The sequence below is a fragment of the Urocitellus parryii genome, chromosome 6, assembly GCF_045843805.1.
Source record: "Urocitellus parryii isolate mUroPar1 chromosome 6, mUroPar1.hap1, whole genome shotgun sequence".
Classification (NCBI taxonomy): Eukaryota; Metazoa; Chordata; class Mammalia; order Rodentia; family Sciuridae; genus Urocitellus; species Urocitellus parryii.
In genome coordinates this window covers 13,110,521-13,128,514 of record NC_135536.1, presented here as the reverse complement: position 1 = coordinate 13,128,514, position 17,994 = coordinate 13,110,521, and the positions used below count along the sequence as shown (strand labels likewise).

The window sequence follows — 17,994 nt, the reverse complement described above, 5'->3', positions numbered from 1 at the left end:
TGCCACACACACCCTCTGTGTAAACATAGGTGTAGACATGGAGGTAGATTCTGGTCTTTGAAGTTCCATGATTTTAGCAATTATTTGCATGATGACGGGGACTGCTACCAGGTCAGCCCCAGCAGCTTTAGAGAAGCACGGGCCACTTGTCCTGAGAGAGCCACACGAACCTGGGCCACATGAGGCAGCCCACCGCTGGCCCAGGTCCCACCAAGGAAGGGTCACCTGCTGTAGTGAGCAGCAGAGAAGCAGAGCAGGTCACAGAGAAGCAGAGCAGGTCACAGGCCAGTAGGGGGTGGCCCTGGGTGTGTAGGGGTCTGCCTTGTTTTTCATTTGGAATAAATATGCCCCCTGGCTCCTTTTGCCTTCCAGTTCATATATGATGAAGAAATTGTGTGGTAAGTCTTTAAAATCCATCTTTCTTTGGGGGGTTTTCTCTTGTTTTTGTTGGTTTCCTGTGTCCTTGGTGGTGGGATTCACTGAACCATTCCTAGAATTACTTCCACAGACCTGGGCTTGTTAGTCTGTGAACGTTGAAAGATATTGTGCCGAGCCATCTTGCCTTTGTGTTTTCAAAGTGAGAAAGGTGTTTCCCCCGATATGTCCACCTGACGGATAACAAAATAGATCATACACTAAAAGAACCGCAGTATGGTGGCTTGCACGAGGATGAGCTGTGGCCGACGTGGGAGACATTACTGGCCTAGGTCTGGGGTGGGATGCGACAGAGGTGTCACGGCAGCGAGTTAGGGCTGGTGCCTTAACGGCCAGTCCCCATGACCTCCCTCCCTCTCACCTCAGGTGAATTCAAATCTTACTATAAAAAGCAGAATTTTAAAAAGAACTCAGAAGAAAATATTGGGACTCCTCTTTGTGACGTTGAGGCAGGAATTGATTCCTTCATTAAGATACGTAAGGCACAAATCCTAAGGGACAGGTGGAGACCTCCCCTCCATGCCACAGGCACGGTGTCTCCTGGGGCAGAGCCGTGCCCTTCGCCGGCTCCTGGACGTGATTCAGAGTCTGCACGCTGTAGGTGTCTGTTTTAGGGAATGTCCCCAGATGGTCAGCCTCGGGGTGTCCGCTTCCTGACGAGAGCAGCTGTGTGCTGTGGGCCTGGAGAAAGCAGGTGTGGTCCCTCCCTGGCCCCAGCCCAACATGCAGCCCTGGAGTCTCCCCACTGCTGGGTCTCGTTTTGCTGAAGTGTGGAAGGAGCTGGGCAGATGGCTGGGTGGTCTGCAAGTCCCCTTCTGGCTCTGTTGGCCTGTGGACTCCCTGTTAGCAAAGGAAGTTCCTCAGATGACTGCAGCCCATGCCCAGCTCACAGAGGACTGTGGCTTCCCAGGGGCTTGTGGTCAGAGGTTCAAAACCCACACAGTCCCCCTCCCCCAGGGTTGGACCATTTCTAAAGAGCAACAAGGGAACATTCCAGGCTGACTCCCCACTACTCCATCACATGCCCAGCAGGTGGCCCCGGAGGCTCTAGCACCCTGCCCCACCCCTTCCCTGGGGACTTGGTCCCTTCTGCCTGTACCCTAGTTCTTCGGGTCCCTGACCAGACTCTCGAGTGACCACAGGTTCTCAGAGTGGAATCCAGGCCCCTGCCTCCCTGAGGTGGCTGCCCCACCCTCCTCCTTCCCGGTGGCTTCCGGTGGGGCTCGGCTGGGTCCTGAGATGATCCCCCCTGGGCCTTCTCTGATCCATCACCAAGAGGACTCCCCCTGGCCGGCAGCCTCAGGCGGACCCATCCCACCTGTGTGCCCGAGTCCTGGGATGGGCCCTGGGATGGGACGGGAAGGACACACTGCTCCCTGGCCTGCCCCAGCCATCCCGACCCTGGGTCCCCAGGTCATGGCCTCCGGGTTCTAACCGCGTTCTCCTCTCTCTCTCTCTGAGGTGGGAAGGCTTGGTGCTGATCGTCTTGTATGGGTTTTACATTCTGATCATGAAGTAAGTACTTCTCTTCCTCCTTCGGACTGTGGGCACCCCCTTCCATGTCCTGCTCCCACCTTTGATCAGAGCAGGGGACAGTCATCCGGGTTTCTCTTCTTCCTCACACCTCTATGGGTCATTTTCTAGAAAGGCCACACTCCAGGTTTTTTGAGAATCCTCACATTGATATAAAATGTCCTCCGTGTTTTGTAAGAATGGGAGATAAACTGTCACCCTGCAGGAGTCTCCTCGGGCGGTTCTTCAGCAAGGAGCCAGCCGGGGGTCTTGGGGATGGTGAGAGGTTCCTCTCTCGGGGGATGGCATTGCTGCCTCCGAGTGACGTAGCCCACGTGAGCAAGAGTCGCTGCTGGGGAAGAGGCCTGACCCGTGGGCTGGGCTGGAAGTCCTTTATCAGGGCAGGTTTGTCATGTCCAGCTGCAGGACTCAGTCATTCTCTTGGGCAAGAGGTCTCTGACCCGCCAGGAAGCCCCCAGCCCGCACACTGTTCCAAGGGTCCTGCTGGGAATGGCTGTCAGTTTGGGTGAAGCCCCTCCCGGGCTGCTCGCCTTGGCCAGCACTGTGCTGGCCACAGCAGATGCCCCACCTGGTCAGTGGGAGTCCCTGTGCTGCTCTGACCTCCCGTCCTCCCCGACCCCCAGGTACAATGTGAAGATGCAGGCCTTTTTCACAACCAAACAAAAGAGCATTGCCAACGGCAACCCGGTCAGCAACGAGCTGGAAGATGGTAATGACTTCTATGACGGTAGCTATGATGACCCCTCGGTGCCATTGCTGAGGAAAGGTAAGGCTGAGCAGACAGGAGCCAGACGCTGGCCGCGGAAGCCACTCTCTCTCCTCACACACCCGCACGCACACGCCCCCGATACGGTCACCCTTTTACCTTTGGTCACATGGACCCTCAGTGGGAAGGGACGGTCTGTGTCTGAGACGTGGTTCAGACGCCTGTCTGCATAGGTGGGAGAAGGATGGAGGGACGATGTACCAGGAAGGAGAAAGCCGAGAGTGACAGCGTGCAGTTTCCCGGCAGCAGGTGGAGGCCGCTTCGGCTTTTCCGATGAGCCACAGTGTGTCCGACAGTGTCAGGGCCTGTGACAGGAAGCTGAGGGCTGCCAGGACAGAGGCTTGTCCTCCCTGGGGTTTCTGCAGTGCCAGGCCCAGGCCTGCAGGAGTCTGTCCAGGGACAGTTGCCCAGGGGAAGAGCAAGGCTGGGAAAAGGGCCCCTGGCCAGCCCTAGAGAGCCCTGAGGGGGCCCCGGGACAGCAGCCTGGTCACCTCTGCTCATGTTGGACTCCCCTCTTTCCTGGAGTGTAGGGGTTCTGGACATCTGGATCCAGCCGGAAGCTCGCTCTGCCCCGCTCCAGAACAGCATTTGAGCCTGGTGGTTGTCACCATTAGTATCTGGAGAGGCAGGGGCTCAGCAGCCCCCTGTGGTTGCCCTTGGGTGTTGAAGGCCGCCTTAGCCAGGCTCCAGAGCCCTGCCCACCCGAGGGTCTGCCCCTCCCTCTCCGTGGGTGTTTCATGAATGTCCAGTAGGATGTCCCAGGGGGAGCCCATCTCCCGGACATGTCCTCAGAGGGGCAGGACCATGTTGGCCACTGTGGGGATTTCAGCTCCACCGTCACAGTGGCTCTGAGCTGCCCATCACAGTTCCCAAGGTCTGGTGGGACAGAGGCTGGCCCCTGCCCAGCGCATACGTGGTGATTGATTCCTGGTCCCCTGGACCTTCGTAGCAAAGAAGAGAAGCACCACATGGAGGGTCACTCAGACCAGCAGAACATGCCCACTTCCCCAGGTGCCAGTCCCCAGAGCTGCCTACTGTCCCGGGGGCTGGCAGAGTAGGCCGCCCCCCATGCCCGGTGAGAGGCACCCCTTGCTTGCAGTGGGAGAATTCAGCTTCTCACCTCCCGGGAGATCTGTCACCCCCACGCGTGGCGCCTCTGGGAGCTCAGTCATGACGTCTTGACCCCTTCTGTGTCTGCAGCAGGAGGGCTTCCCCATAATTTTATCTCCCCCAAGACTCTTTAAGTCCAGGGTAATTTCTAGAAAACTGTAGACTGTTCATGAGTCTGCCCTCAATCCCTGGGGAGCAGGGAGGACCAGGTCTCGCTCTGGCCATCAGTAAGGGCAAGGGCATGAGGTCCCGGAGGTGGGGGTCCAAGGCACAGGCCTGCACTCCTGGAGCTGGAGAGGTAGACCCTGGGGTGTCTTAGCCCGAGTCTTTGCTGCCCATGAAAGGCTCCCTGAGGACCCTGTGTGGGGTGCCACTGTGCTCTGTCCCCTGAATAGACCTGACCAAATCGGGGGTGGGAGCCCCCGGTGACCACAGGGTGGCCGAGGATTCCAAGGACCACCAGCTAGTGGATTCTCTCAGGAAGCCCTCTTGGCCTGGGATGCAGCTCCGTGGTAGAGCATGGGCTAGTGCATGCAAGGTTCCAGTCCCCAGAGCTGCCTACTGTCCCTGAAGCTGGCAGTGTAGGCCACCCCCCCATGCCCTGTGAGAGGCACCCCTTGTTTGCAGTGGGAGATTCCATCCCCAGCCCTGCAGCAAGCAAGCAAGCAAGCCTCTGCTCTCTCAACCCTGACTTGGCTCTTCTCAGTGGAGCGTTTCCCACATAAAATCAAAAACTTAAAAAACCCAGACTCATGGGGACCTTTTCCCACCACTCTTGCAAACACCTTTATGCACTTGAGTGTTTTCGGGGGTCCTAGTTCAACCTAGTGGATCAGTGTCCTGGCTGGTTTTCAGGTGACCTTGCTCACAGCCTGACAGCCAGGGCCACCTGCCCATCGGCTGCCATGCCATAGCCAGCCATCCTGCTCAGAGAACTCACAAGGGGACCTTCCAGGCTGCCCCGGCCCTGGGCACAACTTGAGCTTGGAGCAGGAGGGGAGGGGCGATACCTGTGCTTCTGAACTGCCAAGAAAACAGGCTATAATGAAGTCACCTTTGGGGCAACTTGGACGTGCCACGGCATGCTCTCACTTGATGGGTGGCACCAGGACAAAGTGTCCCAGGAAGCAGGGGTCATGGCTCCTGCCTCATGAAGCTCCATAGTCTCCCTCCTTCTGAGTCCCATCCCTCCCCAAGTGGTGCCTGGGGCGGGGCTGCTTCTGCAGCAGGGAGCCGGGAGCCAGCGGTGTTCTATGGCGTCCCCTGCCTCTGAGATGGCAGCCCCAAGATCAAGGGTCCCCGTGGAGGGAGCCTGCTACTAACACCTTCCTTCAAATAACCCCCTGGCATCTCCGCCACCATCAAGATGCCGCCCCAGGCTCCACCGCACGCTAATCACCTCTGCCAATCTGTTGGCCTCTGCTCCCTAACTCTCCTGAACTGTAAGTAACTTGCTCTCACCCCCCAGTAACACGTGCATCTAAACAATCAGTAACACCACGTTGCACGCCTCTTGGAGGTCAGTGTCCGTGGCACCCCGACGGGCCTCCAGCTGATTTCTAACCACACGCCTCCTGTCTGCTGAGCCTTGCTGCCTCTGTGTGTGTGTGTGCATGGTGTGTGTGGGGAGGGTTGTGCGTTTCTGTGCCATTAACTCCTGCAAGACGGTGCTTCCTGGACCTGCCCCCTGGTTACCCTGTTACTCGCGAAGGACATGGTGGGATCTGGTACCTGGTACAGTGTGACAGCTGCCCATTTTCATAGCCCTTCAGAGGGGACAGTGTGGGCTTCTTTCATGTGCTGTGCTCATGAGCCGCTCGGTTACTAGGCTGTCCCGGGGATCTGGAGCCCAGGGTCCATCCCCCAGGATACTAACACCGAGCATATCTGAGAAGGTGTCAAGGGACAAGCCCAGGTCTGGGGAGCTCTGGTCAGCCCCTGAGTGGAAGGAAAGGGCCGGAGAAAGAGAGGGCATGTAGGGTTCGCCCGAGACACTGGGCTGGCCAGCAGCTCCTCTCAGGAGCCTCTGGGCCGGGTCCAGGGTCCGAGATCCCCATCCTTGACTTTGCAGCTTCCCTGCGGGAAACAAGGTTAGAAGCGTCCCCTGCCAGTCTGTAAAGTTTCACCCGAGCAGGGAGAAGACAGGGGAGGAAGGCCCTGCCACAGTTATGGTGGGGACTGTGATGAGCACCAGGTTATGGGCCAGAGCCACCTTCACAGCCATCGAAGGTTCCGTGGTCAGTACTTGCGCTTTGATTTTATACGTCAGGGCCCTCTCCGTGCAAGGTATGTTAAGAAAGGAAAGTAAACAGGCTCTGGGACCTGTCTACTGCAGGTGGACGTCCCTGGTGAGGTTTAGTGGGGCCTGAAAGACCCTTGCACTTGCCTTAGGCTGGCCCCAGAGGACAGGGAGATGGACATCCATGGACGAAGGGGCCAGATGCAGAGGACTGCCCAAGAGCACCTCTGCAGGCCCCGCTGGGGGCCGTCAGACATGCCAGGTGGCTCTTTGGGAATCAGTGGCCCACCTTGACTAATGGGAGGAGCTGCAGCCAGGCCCCCAGACTTCCAGGTGCCAGACCCCAGCCCCAGGAAGCCCTCGGGGCCAGAGGGAGTCTGTGGCCCTGGCACCTGACTGCCGTCCTCTGGGAGGTCAGCACTCACCCTGGTGTTGTGTCGATAGTGAAGGAGAAGCCGCAGTACGGCAAGAACCCCGTGGTGATGGTGGACGAGATCCTGAGCTCCAGCCCCCCCAAGTTCAACTTCCCCGAGGCGGGCCTACGCATCATGATCACCAACAAGTTTGGGCCCAGGACCCGGCTGCGCATGGCCAGCAGGATCATCATCAATGAGGTGAGTCCCCCTGGACAGGGACAGGGACAGGGCAGCCCTGGGGCCTGCAGAGGCCCGAATCGTCCACAGGCAGCAAAGGGTCCCTCCAGCCATCCAAGCCAGCCCTGGGCACTTCAGGGATAAATGCAAAACCGTTTTTAAAACGTATCAATTAACCAGTATTTCAGAAACAACAGGCGTGTGTCTGGCCGGCCTCTGCAGTCTTTGCTGTCTGGGTGCACGTGGGAACTCAGGTCCTTATTCAGAGGCAGTGGCAGGGGCTGTGATGAGCACCAGGTTGTGGGCCAGAGCCACCTTCACAGCCATCGAAGGTTCTGTGGTCAACACTTGTGCTTTGATTTAATACGTCACGGCCCTCTCTGTGCAAAGTAGGTTAAGAAAGGAAAACACTGTGCCAAGCTTTGAATCATTTTGATCCAAAGGAGTAAAATTTGTATGGATGACATTGTAGCGAATCCTGCCCCACTTTTATTAAGTGTGATGGGGGGGTGCCTGTTAACCAACGAGTTTGGGGATTTGGGTTTGTCGCATTTTTTTATGGCCTCTGTAGGCAGGAGCATCGCAGGTCTTGATGAGCAGGTGAATACTGGTTATCCCAGCCCACAGTTAGAAGCCACTGGGAATGTTCTTTCCCTGTACCAGGTTTAGCCAGCGTGGGGACCAGAGAGGCTGGGCTCGGGAGGAGGGAATCCAGAGTTTTAATCTCACCTTGGCCACTAACTCAATCTCCCTGGGCCTCAGTTTCTCTGTCTGGGCTGTTGGACAGGCGGAGTCCAGCTCTGAAGATTCAGGGGTACACACTGGCAGGACACACCTGCTGCTCAAGCTGTGATTTCTGGGACCCACTGTGGCATGGCAGGGGGAGAATAAGAACCCCAGGGGCCCAGTTCAAAATGGATTATTAAGACCCTCTGGGCTCGTTTTTCCTTCTGTCATTTTAATTCCACAATGTCACAGAGAGGTTTGCAAAGCTCCAATCATTCAGTGGCAGCAGTGCCTATGACACGGAGGGAGGGGACACGGGGGTCCTTGTTTGCAGAGGCTGGGTACTCGGGGCCCAGGGAAGGAGGGCTTTCTCCAAGGCTGTTCCTGGACTTTCTGTCCTGGCCCCCCCGGGGCTGCACCCGAGGCTGACCATTTCTAGTAAAATGGGCGCCTGCTCCGTGCCAGGAAGATGCTGGACATTTTTCCTGCGTTAGAGCTTTGATCCTCCCACCGACCATCACTGGATGGTTCCGGGGTGTCTGCCGGGTGAAGTCATTCACCAAACCACACGACTAGAGAGGGGCCAGCAGATTCCAGGCCAGTCTCAGTCTAGACTCCGAAGGAGCCTGCGGGGGAACCTGGGGGTGGACCCAGCCCAGCCCCTCCTCCCTACGTCTTTATTCTTTCCTCACCCTCGTCCTTCCTGGCGTGGCCTGCTGTGGTCTCTGCCAGGTGGCTGCCCGTCAGGCCCCGTGCACACTCCTTGAGTGTGACCCTGGGGACTCTGTCCTGGAAACCTGTCAGCTGGGTGTACACAGGACCAGGGACCAGGGCAGGCGCGTGACCCCGTGTCACCTGCTGGTATCTGCCTTGCCTCCCGCCCACACAGCGGCAGAGACTGATCAGCTCAGCCAACAGTGTGAGCAGCAAGCCGCTTCAGAACGGGACACACGAGAACATCGAGAACGGGAATGTCCCCGTGGAAAACCCCGAGGACCCTCAGCAGGACCAGGAGCAGCAGCCGCCACCCCAGCCGCCACCCCCGGAGCCAGAGCCGGTGGAGACTGCCTTCCTGTCCCCCTTCTCCATGCCTGGTACGTTGGGGTGGGTGCTGGGTGCTCCAGCCATGCCTCCGTGGGCTCCATCCGGACCGAGCCCTGGTCGCCAGCACAGAGGCCTGGATCCCCGAGGGAGGTGGAGGGCTGGTGCCGAGGGGCCACCTCGGGTCACCAGAGTGCTTAGGACATCCTCAAGGAATATGTCATCTGCATTGTGGCACACTGGTGTCCTTGCTGCCATTCCAGGCTGCCTGAGGACCTTTGCACTGCACTTTGCTGGGATGAACTACCCCCAGTTACCCGCTGGCTCATCCCTCGCCACCTTCAGGGCTCTGCTTAAACACATCCTATCGCTGTGGCCTTCCCAGACCACCTTGTTTAAGATACTTTATATTTTTCCTGTGTAGCTTCCAGGGCCAGGTACCTTTGTCTGTTTTGCTCACTGCTATATCGGTGTCACTGGGCTTCACAGGTGTTTAGTGGCTCTCTGTGGAATGGGTGAACTCAGGAGCTCACATGCAAGAGGACCCCAGGCCCACCCCTCGCCTTTGCTTTACCCCAGTCTTCTGTGAGGGCGAACGAGGCCTGAGCTCTGGGGGCCTGTTCTTGGGGTTCTGTCTTGGTGTCCGCCATCCTCCGAGGCAGCAGAATTCCAGAACTTTCAAAGCCAGAACTTGATGTTTTTTCCTGAAAAGAATTCTGTTTAACAACGGCTCAGCCAGCACTGATTCAGGGGGACTCTGGGGGCATGGGGGCTGCCCTGTCCCATATTTGGGGAAATGCTCCTGTCTCCACGTAGACGGCCCGAGCCGGTCAGGGTGTGTCACTCTGTCCCCGGCTGCGGCTTGAAGATACGGGCTCCGCTGGGTCACGGGGTTTCCCTGGAGTTCCTGGACTGGAGGCTCAGGACCTGCCCCTCGTAGCCACCGGCAGGCTCTTCCCAAAGCCCAGGGCAGCTCGGAACTGGTGCATTTCAGGGATTGGAGCAGGGCCTGGGAATCCTCATTGTCAATGCTTTTCCAGGTGATTCCTGGGACCAGCTGAGTTAGGAACTGCTGTCCCTGGTCAGCACCTCCCAGCCTTTCCCAGAGGAGTCTGGCACTGGGGTTCAGCCTCCCGAGGCCCCCTGTGCTGGCCAGGCAAGGGGACTGGCGTCTAAGGCCACCCCTGTGCATCCTGGAACGTCAACACACCTGCCCGGGAGCCCTGCTTACCCGCCTCGTCTGGTGGGAGCAAGGCCACACTGGACTTGGGTGGCTGTTGGCCCTGGGGCCATCTGGACCCTGAGCCCTGCATGAGGTGGTGGTCTCCAGATCCTGGGTCCCCTATGGAGTCACCAGGTGAGGGAGTATTTCCACATGGCAGGGTCCTGGGTGGGAGGGCAGCATGTCCACCCTGAGGACTGACTCAAGGGTCACTAAAGCAGGACGGGCCTGAGTTCTTGACAGGTGCAGACGTGTCCTTGGGTGCCACCCTGACAGCCCTGGCAGTCCTGCGGGCAGCCGGTCCCTCTGCTGAGTACGTGGGTCTGACTGAAGGCACTCAACCCTCAGTGCCCAAAGGAGCTTGCGTCCCTTGGGGCCTGGACACCAGTGCCAAGGACAGCTGTGGCCACAGCCATAGAGACGCAGCGTCACTCCAGGAAACAGGCAGACTGCAGGGCTGGGCCAGGGCTGGCTGCTCTCTGGTGGTCTGCATACCTGTCCTGCACTCTGTGAGGTGGGACTTGGTGTCCCCATTTCACAGACGTGGGGCTGAGAGGCCACAGCCACCACCCACCACCGGCCACTTGATCTGAATCTGGCCCCAGTGCAGCCCCCATCGGGGTTCACAGGAAAGCCAGGTCCTGGGCCAGATCCTGCTCTGTAAAGTGGGCAGACACGTGGAAGGACAGCTGGCCTCCGACTCCTTCAAGCCTCCAGCTACTGGGATGGCAGGGAGACCCTGGGACCAGCCACCTCTCCCACCTCCTGTCCTGGGACCTGGGCTCCTCCGGACACTGCCAGGAGTCTCAGATGAGCTGCTTCCCAGGGCAGAGAGTGAGCTGATCCCGGGGGGCTGGAACCCATGGCCAGGGCCTCCAGTCCCCGGGTTCCCTGCCCCCTGGGGAGTGCATCCCTTCCTGCGGGACTTGACCCACCTTCTTCCTCAAACCAGAGGATCCAGAAGTTCCCCTGGGCCTGGCTCTTCAGTGAGCCGAGTGCAGGGAACTCCCTGGCCATGCCCGACTCTCTGCCCTCGGAACAGGCCTGGCTTCCTGGGTCCCAGGGATATCTCCCCCCCACCCCGTCCCCACAGATGGGATTCCAGGTCATTTCCTCCTCCTGTCCCTCTCCGTGTGCCAAGCAGGGGGCAGGGGCAGAGTTGCTGCCTGAGCTGGCTGAGACTGGTTCAGGTGCCAATGGCAGCCAGGGGACGGGGACCCCAGCACAGGCAGGGAAGCACAGGAAGCCAGAGCCGGCTAGTGAGACCCCAGGCCAGGGAAATCCCGCGTGTCCAGTGGCAGGACCCCCCACACCCATCTTAGTTCATGGCTTATCCACTGCACAGTGGCCAGGGACATGGAGCATCCACAGGGTGGGTAGGACTGGGGTCTCCCAGGTTGGGTCCTCAGAAGGCATCACAGGACCAGGAAGGAAAACCAGGGCCGGGCCGTGGGAAATCCTCAGGGCCAGCTGGGAACCCATGCAGCATCGAGGAATCGAGGGATGGGCCATGGCCAGACCCATGCCAGCTCTCCTGTGCTGCCAGGGACTGGCGGGGACAGACTCCAGGCCCCAGGTCCTGGATTTGAATCTTAATTCTGCCTCTCACCCCCGTGTGACCCTGGGCCAGCGGCATCACTCCCTGAACCTCTGTCCCTCATCCACAAAGTAGGCTGATGTCCCCAGGGTCTGGGTTGACCTGGACAGTGGATGTGAAGATGTAGCCATGGTCACTGCACACCGTTGTGCACACAGTAGGTGCTCAGTAGATTCCCTCTCCCCCCCCTACCCTCCTCAGCTCTGGATGGCTCTTGAGCGCCGTGCTGGCCAGGAGGAGGAGGTCTTGGGTCCTTCTGAGCCCAGGAAGCTGGCACTGCAGAAATGGCCCTCCATGATCCCCCACTCCCTCCAGCTGGGAAAACCGGGGAGCCTGCTGATGCCGCGGCTCCTGGTGGCTCCACTCGGGCTCCGCATGGCCCAGGCCCCAGAGTTCGTATGGTGGGGTCCTGGACCAGTCCTGCCCTGGTCGTGGGAGCCACCACAGATGGAGCACCTCCTGACCCTGTGAGTCAAGGCCAGGATTCCAGAGAGGCATCCTGTCAATCACCGAGCTCGACTGTGGGCCCAGGGCAGGAACCAGCCAGCTCCCACGGTGGCCGAGCATCTCTACGTGTCCACGAGGTGGCTGTGCTGAGATGGCATTCACTTGGGGTCACATTCATCCCTTTCAAGTGCCCAATCCAGTGGCTCCTAGTGTATTCACCAAGTCACGCCACCACCTCCACAATCAATCAAGGACATTTCCATCATCCCCCAGAGAAACCCCATAACCATGAGCAGTTACTGTCCTTGCCCCCAGTCCCTGCAGCTACAAATCGACTTCCTGTCTCCCTGGACTTACCTCTTCTGAACATTCCATATAAATGAATCACGTGATATGTGGCAACTTTCACTTGGCCTATTCCGGGTGTCCCCATTTGGAGCACCTGTTTACTTCTGTCCCTCTATAGCTGCGTAATACTCCCTTACACTGGGTAGGCCACGCCTGGTGCATTCTCCAGTGGGTGGACATTTGGCTGGTTTCCACCCTTTGGCTATGAGCAGCTTTTAAAAGAGCTAATAGGGCTTCGTGGAGAAGGGGCTCAGGATCTTTTTTCTATTTGTTCTAATACGTGACAGTAGAATGCACTTTGATACATCATACGTAATTGGAGTATCACTTCTCATTCTTCTGCTTGTACGTGATGTGGAGTCCCACCAGTCGTGTCGTCATATATGCACACAGGGTGTTAATGTCCAATTCATTCGACTTTCCTTCCTACCCCTTCCCCCTCCCCTCCCTTCACTCCTCTCTACCTAATCCAAAGCCCCTCTATTCTTTCCCAGCACCACCCTTATTGTGAATTGGCATCCACATATCAGAGAAAACATTTGGCCTTTCGTTCTGGGGGACTGGCTTATTTCACTTAGCACGATAGTCTCCAGTTCCCTCCATTTACCAGCAAATGCCAGTATTTCATTCTTCTTTATGGCTGAGTAATACTCCATTGTGTACATATACCACATTTTATTTATCCATTTATCTGTTGAAGGGCACCTAGGTTGGTTCCATAGTTTAGCTGCTATAAACACTAATGTTGGAAACACTATGAAGTGACAGAAGCCGGATACTGAAGGCCACATGTTACGATACCATTTCAATGGAATACCCATGCCAGTCCAATCAATGGGGCCAGAAAATAAGTCAGTGGTTTCTGGAGGCCAGTGGGTGAGCAACGTCGACTGGGCACTGGGTTTCTATGGGGGGTAATGAAGTCATCTAGAACTTTCTAGGGGTGGTATTTACACCACTTTTGAATATGCTATATCTCAGCTGTTTTCAAATGGAGTTCACCTGGAGTCGTGGCTCTTAAAATGTGGTCTGGAGTGGCCCCGCAGCCTCTGGGTCCCTGGGAACTTGTTGGAAACATGAATTCTCCAGCCGAGTGTGGTGGCACGTGCCCGGGGTCCCAGCTACTCAGGAATCTGAGGCCGGAGGAGCCCAGGGTTCAAGGCCAGCTGGACAACTAAGGGTGACTCTGTCTCATTAAAGATAAAGAAGTGCACGTTCTTGGAGCCCTGTTCCAGGCCGCGAGTCATCAGCCCCGGGGGGTCTCGCCTCTGGGGGGCTGTGAGTCCAGGGGCTGCCCTCTCTAGGTGGTGCCGCCCCTCTCCGGGGCCCTCGGGAGCCCCCGTGTCACCCAGTGGCACCGACACTCCCGCGTGCACAGGGCAGCCCCGCCTTGGCTGCAGCGTCTGATGAGTTAACTGTCCAAATTAATTGGAGGTTTTCGGGCAGCAGCTGCCTCTGTTCCCTCTCCTCCTGCCGTGTGACCAGCCATCTGTTCTGTCACACAGCACCTTAAGTGCTTGTTGTCCCACAGTGACATCGTAAAGTTCTGCTTCCAAAGAGAAACCCAAGCACGTGGGGAAGGACGGCCCTTTGCCCTCCTTGGTGCCAGGAGCCTGGGGTGAGCTTTTCTCTCTCATGATGCGACCACAGAGAAGGAGTAGGGGGCCAGGGGGCCTCCAGTGGCATCAGGGGGTGTCCCCTGAGTCGGGCATTGTGCCACCACTCCTGTGGCTCCAGGGCACTTTTGCCAGGCCTGAGTCCGTCCAGGGAAGCCCCTTCAGGATGCTTTAAGCCAGAGCCCCATCACCATGGGACCACACAGGGGCTCAGAAGGGGCACGAGACGCTCACCTTCCCCGAGCCGTGCAGGCTGGCTTCCATCTCATCAGCTGGCAAAGATGGCCTCCGTCCCACTGGGTCAGCCCGGGGCACAGAAGGCGCCTCGGAGGGAGGATCACATCCAGCCGCTAAAACAGGAAGCTCAGTGCCAGGGCCTGAGGCTCAGGAGATTTGTAATAAGCAGCCCTGGCCTGGACGGTCTCGCAGCTCGGCTGCTTCAGCAGGTGGCTTTGTCTTGGGGGTCTGCCAGGTCCTGAGCTCCAGCGTGTCCCTGTGCCAGGCAGGGGCGACCAGAGGCAAGGGGCGGGCGGCCCGTCTTACAGGGGTGCTTCCTGCAGGCTCCGCCGAGTAGACTCACCGTCCACCCAGAACTGTCCGTCCCCATCTCGAGCTTCACGGAGACCTAGGGAATTAAGGATTTCAGACAGGGACTCACTGTCCCAAGCAAAACAGCGCTCTGTTGGCAAGGGGCCCTGGGAAGGAGAGGTGCTGTTGCCAGCAAAATCCCCCGATGGGCTTGCGGAGTCCTGTGGCAGCCCAGGACCTGGGTAAACCCTGCGATGGCAGGCCAGGGTGTCCTCTGTGCGCCGTTGGCTCCCGCTACCTACCACAGTGTTCAGGGTGAAGAGGGAACACGCTCCGTGAGTGTGGGGATCGTGATGAGCTGAGCCACAGCAGGGTCAGTCCTGCCTAGGCCACAGCAGGTGGGATGGAGGAGTGTTCCCCGAAGGGAGATTAGCAGGCAGATGAGGTGAAGGGCCACCATGTTGCTGGCCAGACAAGAGCAATGACTGCCCTCTGCGACCCGGAATCGCTCGAGTCCGTGAGAGACCAACTCAACGTTAGCAAAACTCCCAGGACCTGATGAAAAGACCCGGAAGCATTTTCTGAAGTGAGCAGCATGTCATAGGTGACCACTTTCCTTATTTTCTTTGTGCCTCAGGCTCTGCCGTCTGAGGCCCCTCTCTGGGAGACACTGCCCCTTCCAGGCCTGGCTGGTTCCTAGAGCAAATGGCCGACTTCCAGGTGCCTGCCCTCCGTAGGCAAACCCACCACCCAGAACCCTAACGGAGCCACACCCATACCTGGAGGTTGGACCGCAGGGATCACGTTCCTCTGTCCTAATCGTCCCAGGGAAATGCACCCACTGGGGGTCAGCCCCGCAGAAACCACTCAGCCCTGGCCTCCCTGCTTACCCCGTGTTGCCCTGGAAACCACCCTCCAGGCCAGAGCCTACGCTCTTCCCCTCCGCCTGCCTCCTGGCCTGCGCTGGGACTTCCCCTTGTGGCCCTGCCTGGTGCCCTGCCTCTGCTGCTAGAGACCTGGACACGCCTTCCCCATGACAGCCACGCCTGTCCTTGTGTCCTGCCTGATCAAGACGAATCCTAGGACAGAAGTGGGTTTGGCGAGATTATCAGCGTCTCAGCGTAACTTTGGAAATCGAGGGTCTGGTAGCAGATGCTTTAGATCCTGGCAGGACTGAGGAACCTGTGTGTGAGCAAGCCCCCAGCCTCCGGTCAAGCCAGGAGACCAAACCCTGGGGCAGGACGTTGCACGAGAGTGAACCTGGAATTAAAGCCACGGGATGTTTTCAGCCAGGAAACCCCTCCCTGCTGTCTCTGTCTTCATAACGCTTTGGCTTGGGACCCTTGGTTATAAGTGATAGAAGCTGTGTTGGCTCAAGCAGGAAAGGGGACCTTGGGAGAGTATCTCCTGGAACCGGGGGAGGTGGGTGTCAGGATGAGCTGGAACCAGGAAACATCCTGGTCCCTGTCCCTCGTTCATCCCTTGACCCTCACACTCACTCCTCCTCCCCTCCTGGTTTCACCATCCAAGACACACACGGACGCTGGTCCCAGGCGGGTTGGCTCAGTCTGACTATAACCCCCCCCCCCACCCCGTGCTGCCCATGTGTAGAGCAAAGCCGTGGCTGAACATAACCCTCCTAAGGGGAGCGGGGCAAGTGCTGCCAGAGGTGTCCAGGTCCTTAGGGAATCCGGGCTCTGGGCCCAGGTGGCCTGAGTTGGCACAGCCAGGCCCGAGGCCCTGCTTCCAGGAGATCCGGGCCGTCAGTTCGGCCAGGTGTGATTAGGTTCTCTCATTTTTCCATCTCAGCGGTGTTTCCTGGCGACGTTCTGGTCTCCTGGCACAAGTTGAAGGAGCATCTGACGTCATCCGCGTCGTTTGTAGAAATTCTTTGCCGGGAATTGGGCTTTCAGACGGTGACTCTCTCCTCCACGATGGTCGTGTTTCCAATCTACTTCTGTTTCTGACGACCTTTTTCCTGATCTTGTCCTCACTGTCTGGGGGCCCTGAGGGCCTCCCCTGCAGTTGATGAGTCCTGAGTTCTGCTGGGGCTGGACCAGGGGCTGGAGGAGAATCCCACAGCTGCCCGTCCGTCTGTGAAGGGCTGTCCTCCGAGCCTCAAGACTTGGACAAAAACTGTGTTCGTCAGCTTCGTCACGGTGACGAGGTACCTGAGAAAATCAACTTAAAGGGCTCTCCCAGTGAAGGCCCCAGCCTTCAGTGCACGAGCCTGTGGGGAACATTCTAGATCCAAACTATAACAAACGCAGAGAGCCACGGGCTGAAATGGGTCCGTCCTGCAGACCGCCTCAGTAGTCAGGTGGGGCGGGCCGTTGACTGAGATTGACAGATAGCATCTCGCCCCCAGCCCCAGTGTGTTCTCATCTCCCTATTTTAAGGTAAGAAAATGAGGCTCGGGAACTGCTTGCCCAGTGCCCACAGCAGAGGAATGACTGGATTTTGGCAGAGTCAGACACCAGAATTTTGCCATTAGCTGTCCTGTCCCTGGCCTCTGACCACTGGACTTCAACTTTAGAGCAATTAGTAACAAAAACCACCAATCAAGTGCCAAATTACCCAGCGCAGACTCTTGGAAAGCAGGAGGGTGTACCACCTCCTGATGGTGTGGCCAGGCTGGCGCGGTGGCCCCGGGAGCTGTTACCAGCTGTGTTTGCACCCTGGTAAGGAGGGGCGGGGATGGCGGTCAGGTACGAGGTCAACTTGGGAAGAGTTTCAATCATTCATATCTTTTAAGATCCAAAACTTTACCAAAGAGAGAGCTCACCACGGGCTGGCGGGTAACAGCTTCCACAGGAATTAGAACGATGGGGAGGCTGGGGATTTGCCAAGTGGACGGAAGCGGGGGCCTAGCATGAGCATCGTGGAAGCCTTCCACACCTTGACCATGACCATGACCACAGCAATAAACCTCTCCCTCACATGACATCTATAAAAAGAAAACAAATGTCATGGAATAGTGATTAGCCTTCACTGCCGAGGACCGCTCTAATATTTTCCATTTCTTTTTAAGAAAATGCTGGTTGCCATCCACTAATTGATTTCCCAGTCCACCAAGGGATGCCATCCAACCTTGCTTACCCTGTGTTGCCATGGAAACCACCCCCAAGGCCAAAGCCAACACACTACAAAGGGTCCATTGAGCAGGGCGTGGGGGCCCACGCCTGTAATCCCAGAGGCTCTGGAGGCTGAGGCAGGAGGATCTTGAGTTCCAGGCCAGCCTCAGCAACTTAGTGAGGCCCTAAGCCACTCAGCAAGACCCTGATCCACTTGGGTGTCTGTGAAATGAGAAACTTACCTGTGTCATTTGTGCCCGTCTGCAGAGGCTCCTGGCCTTTGAGGTGTCTGGGGTCACAGGTCCCCAAGGCGAACTCTGCCCTGTGTACAGAGTTTAGGTCGATTCTAGAAATGCCTAAGGCCTCACTGCGGCCCAGACGAGCTGCACTGTGGGCGGACAAGAGCCTGAGATGTCGCACGAGCTGGGAGGAGAAGGTGCAGAAGCGTCTGCAGAGGAAGCTCCAGGCAGGCAATGTGTTTCAGATGCCGCATCTGGAAGGGACCCGCAGCCCAACTCACCGACGTCAAGCTAACCGTGTTCCCTGAGGTCACTATCCCAAGCTGGCTGGAGGTTTTTCTTAATAATGTATTTTTAATGATTTAGGAAGATTAAAAGCACAGGTGCTCAGCGCTGAAGCAACTACTGCTGGCCTCCTTTGCAATTTTTAAAAATGAGATCTAATTCATATACCATAAAGTTCACCCTTAAACATTCAAG

The 17,994-nt window shown here is 57.6% G+C and overlaps 1 protein-coding gene across 2 annotated transcripts in view; it reads left to right on the top strand.

Moving 5' to 3' along the window:
• The window catches only part of Slc24a4 (solute carrier family 24 member 4), a 121,090-nt gene that overhangs the window by 85,748 nt on the left and 17,348 nt on the right, over positions 1-17,994 (top strand). Inside the window, exons 8-12 of one of the 2 annotated variants that reach the window (XM_026394263.2) lie at positions 373-398; positions 1,897-1,950; positions 2,592-2,677; positions 6,528-6,697; positions 8,292-8,496. In XM_026394263.2, the coding sequence (XP_026250048.1) occupies positions 373-398; positions 1,897-1,950; positions 2,592-2,677; positions 6,528-6,697; positions 8,292-8,496 (541 nt within the window). Of the gene's footprint in view, positions 1-372; positions 399-1,896; positions 1,951-2,591; positions 2,735-6,527; positions 6,698-8,291; positions 8,497-17,994 lie in introns of both variants that reach the window. The other variant, XM_026394262.2, reaches the window with a different exon arrangement.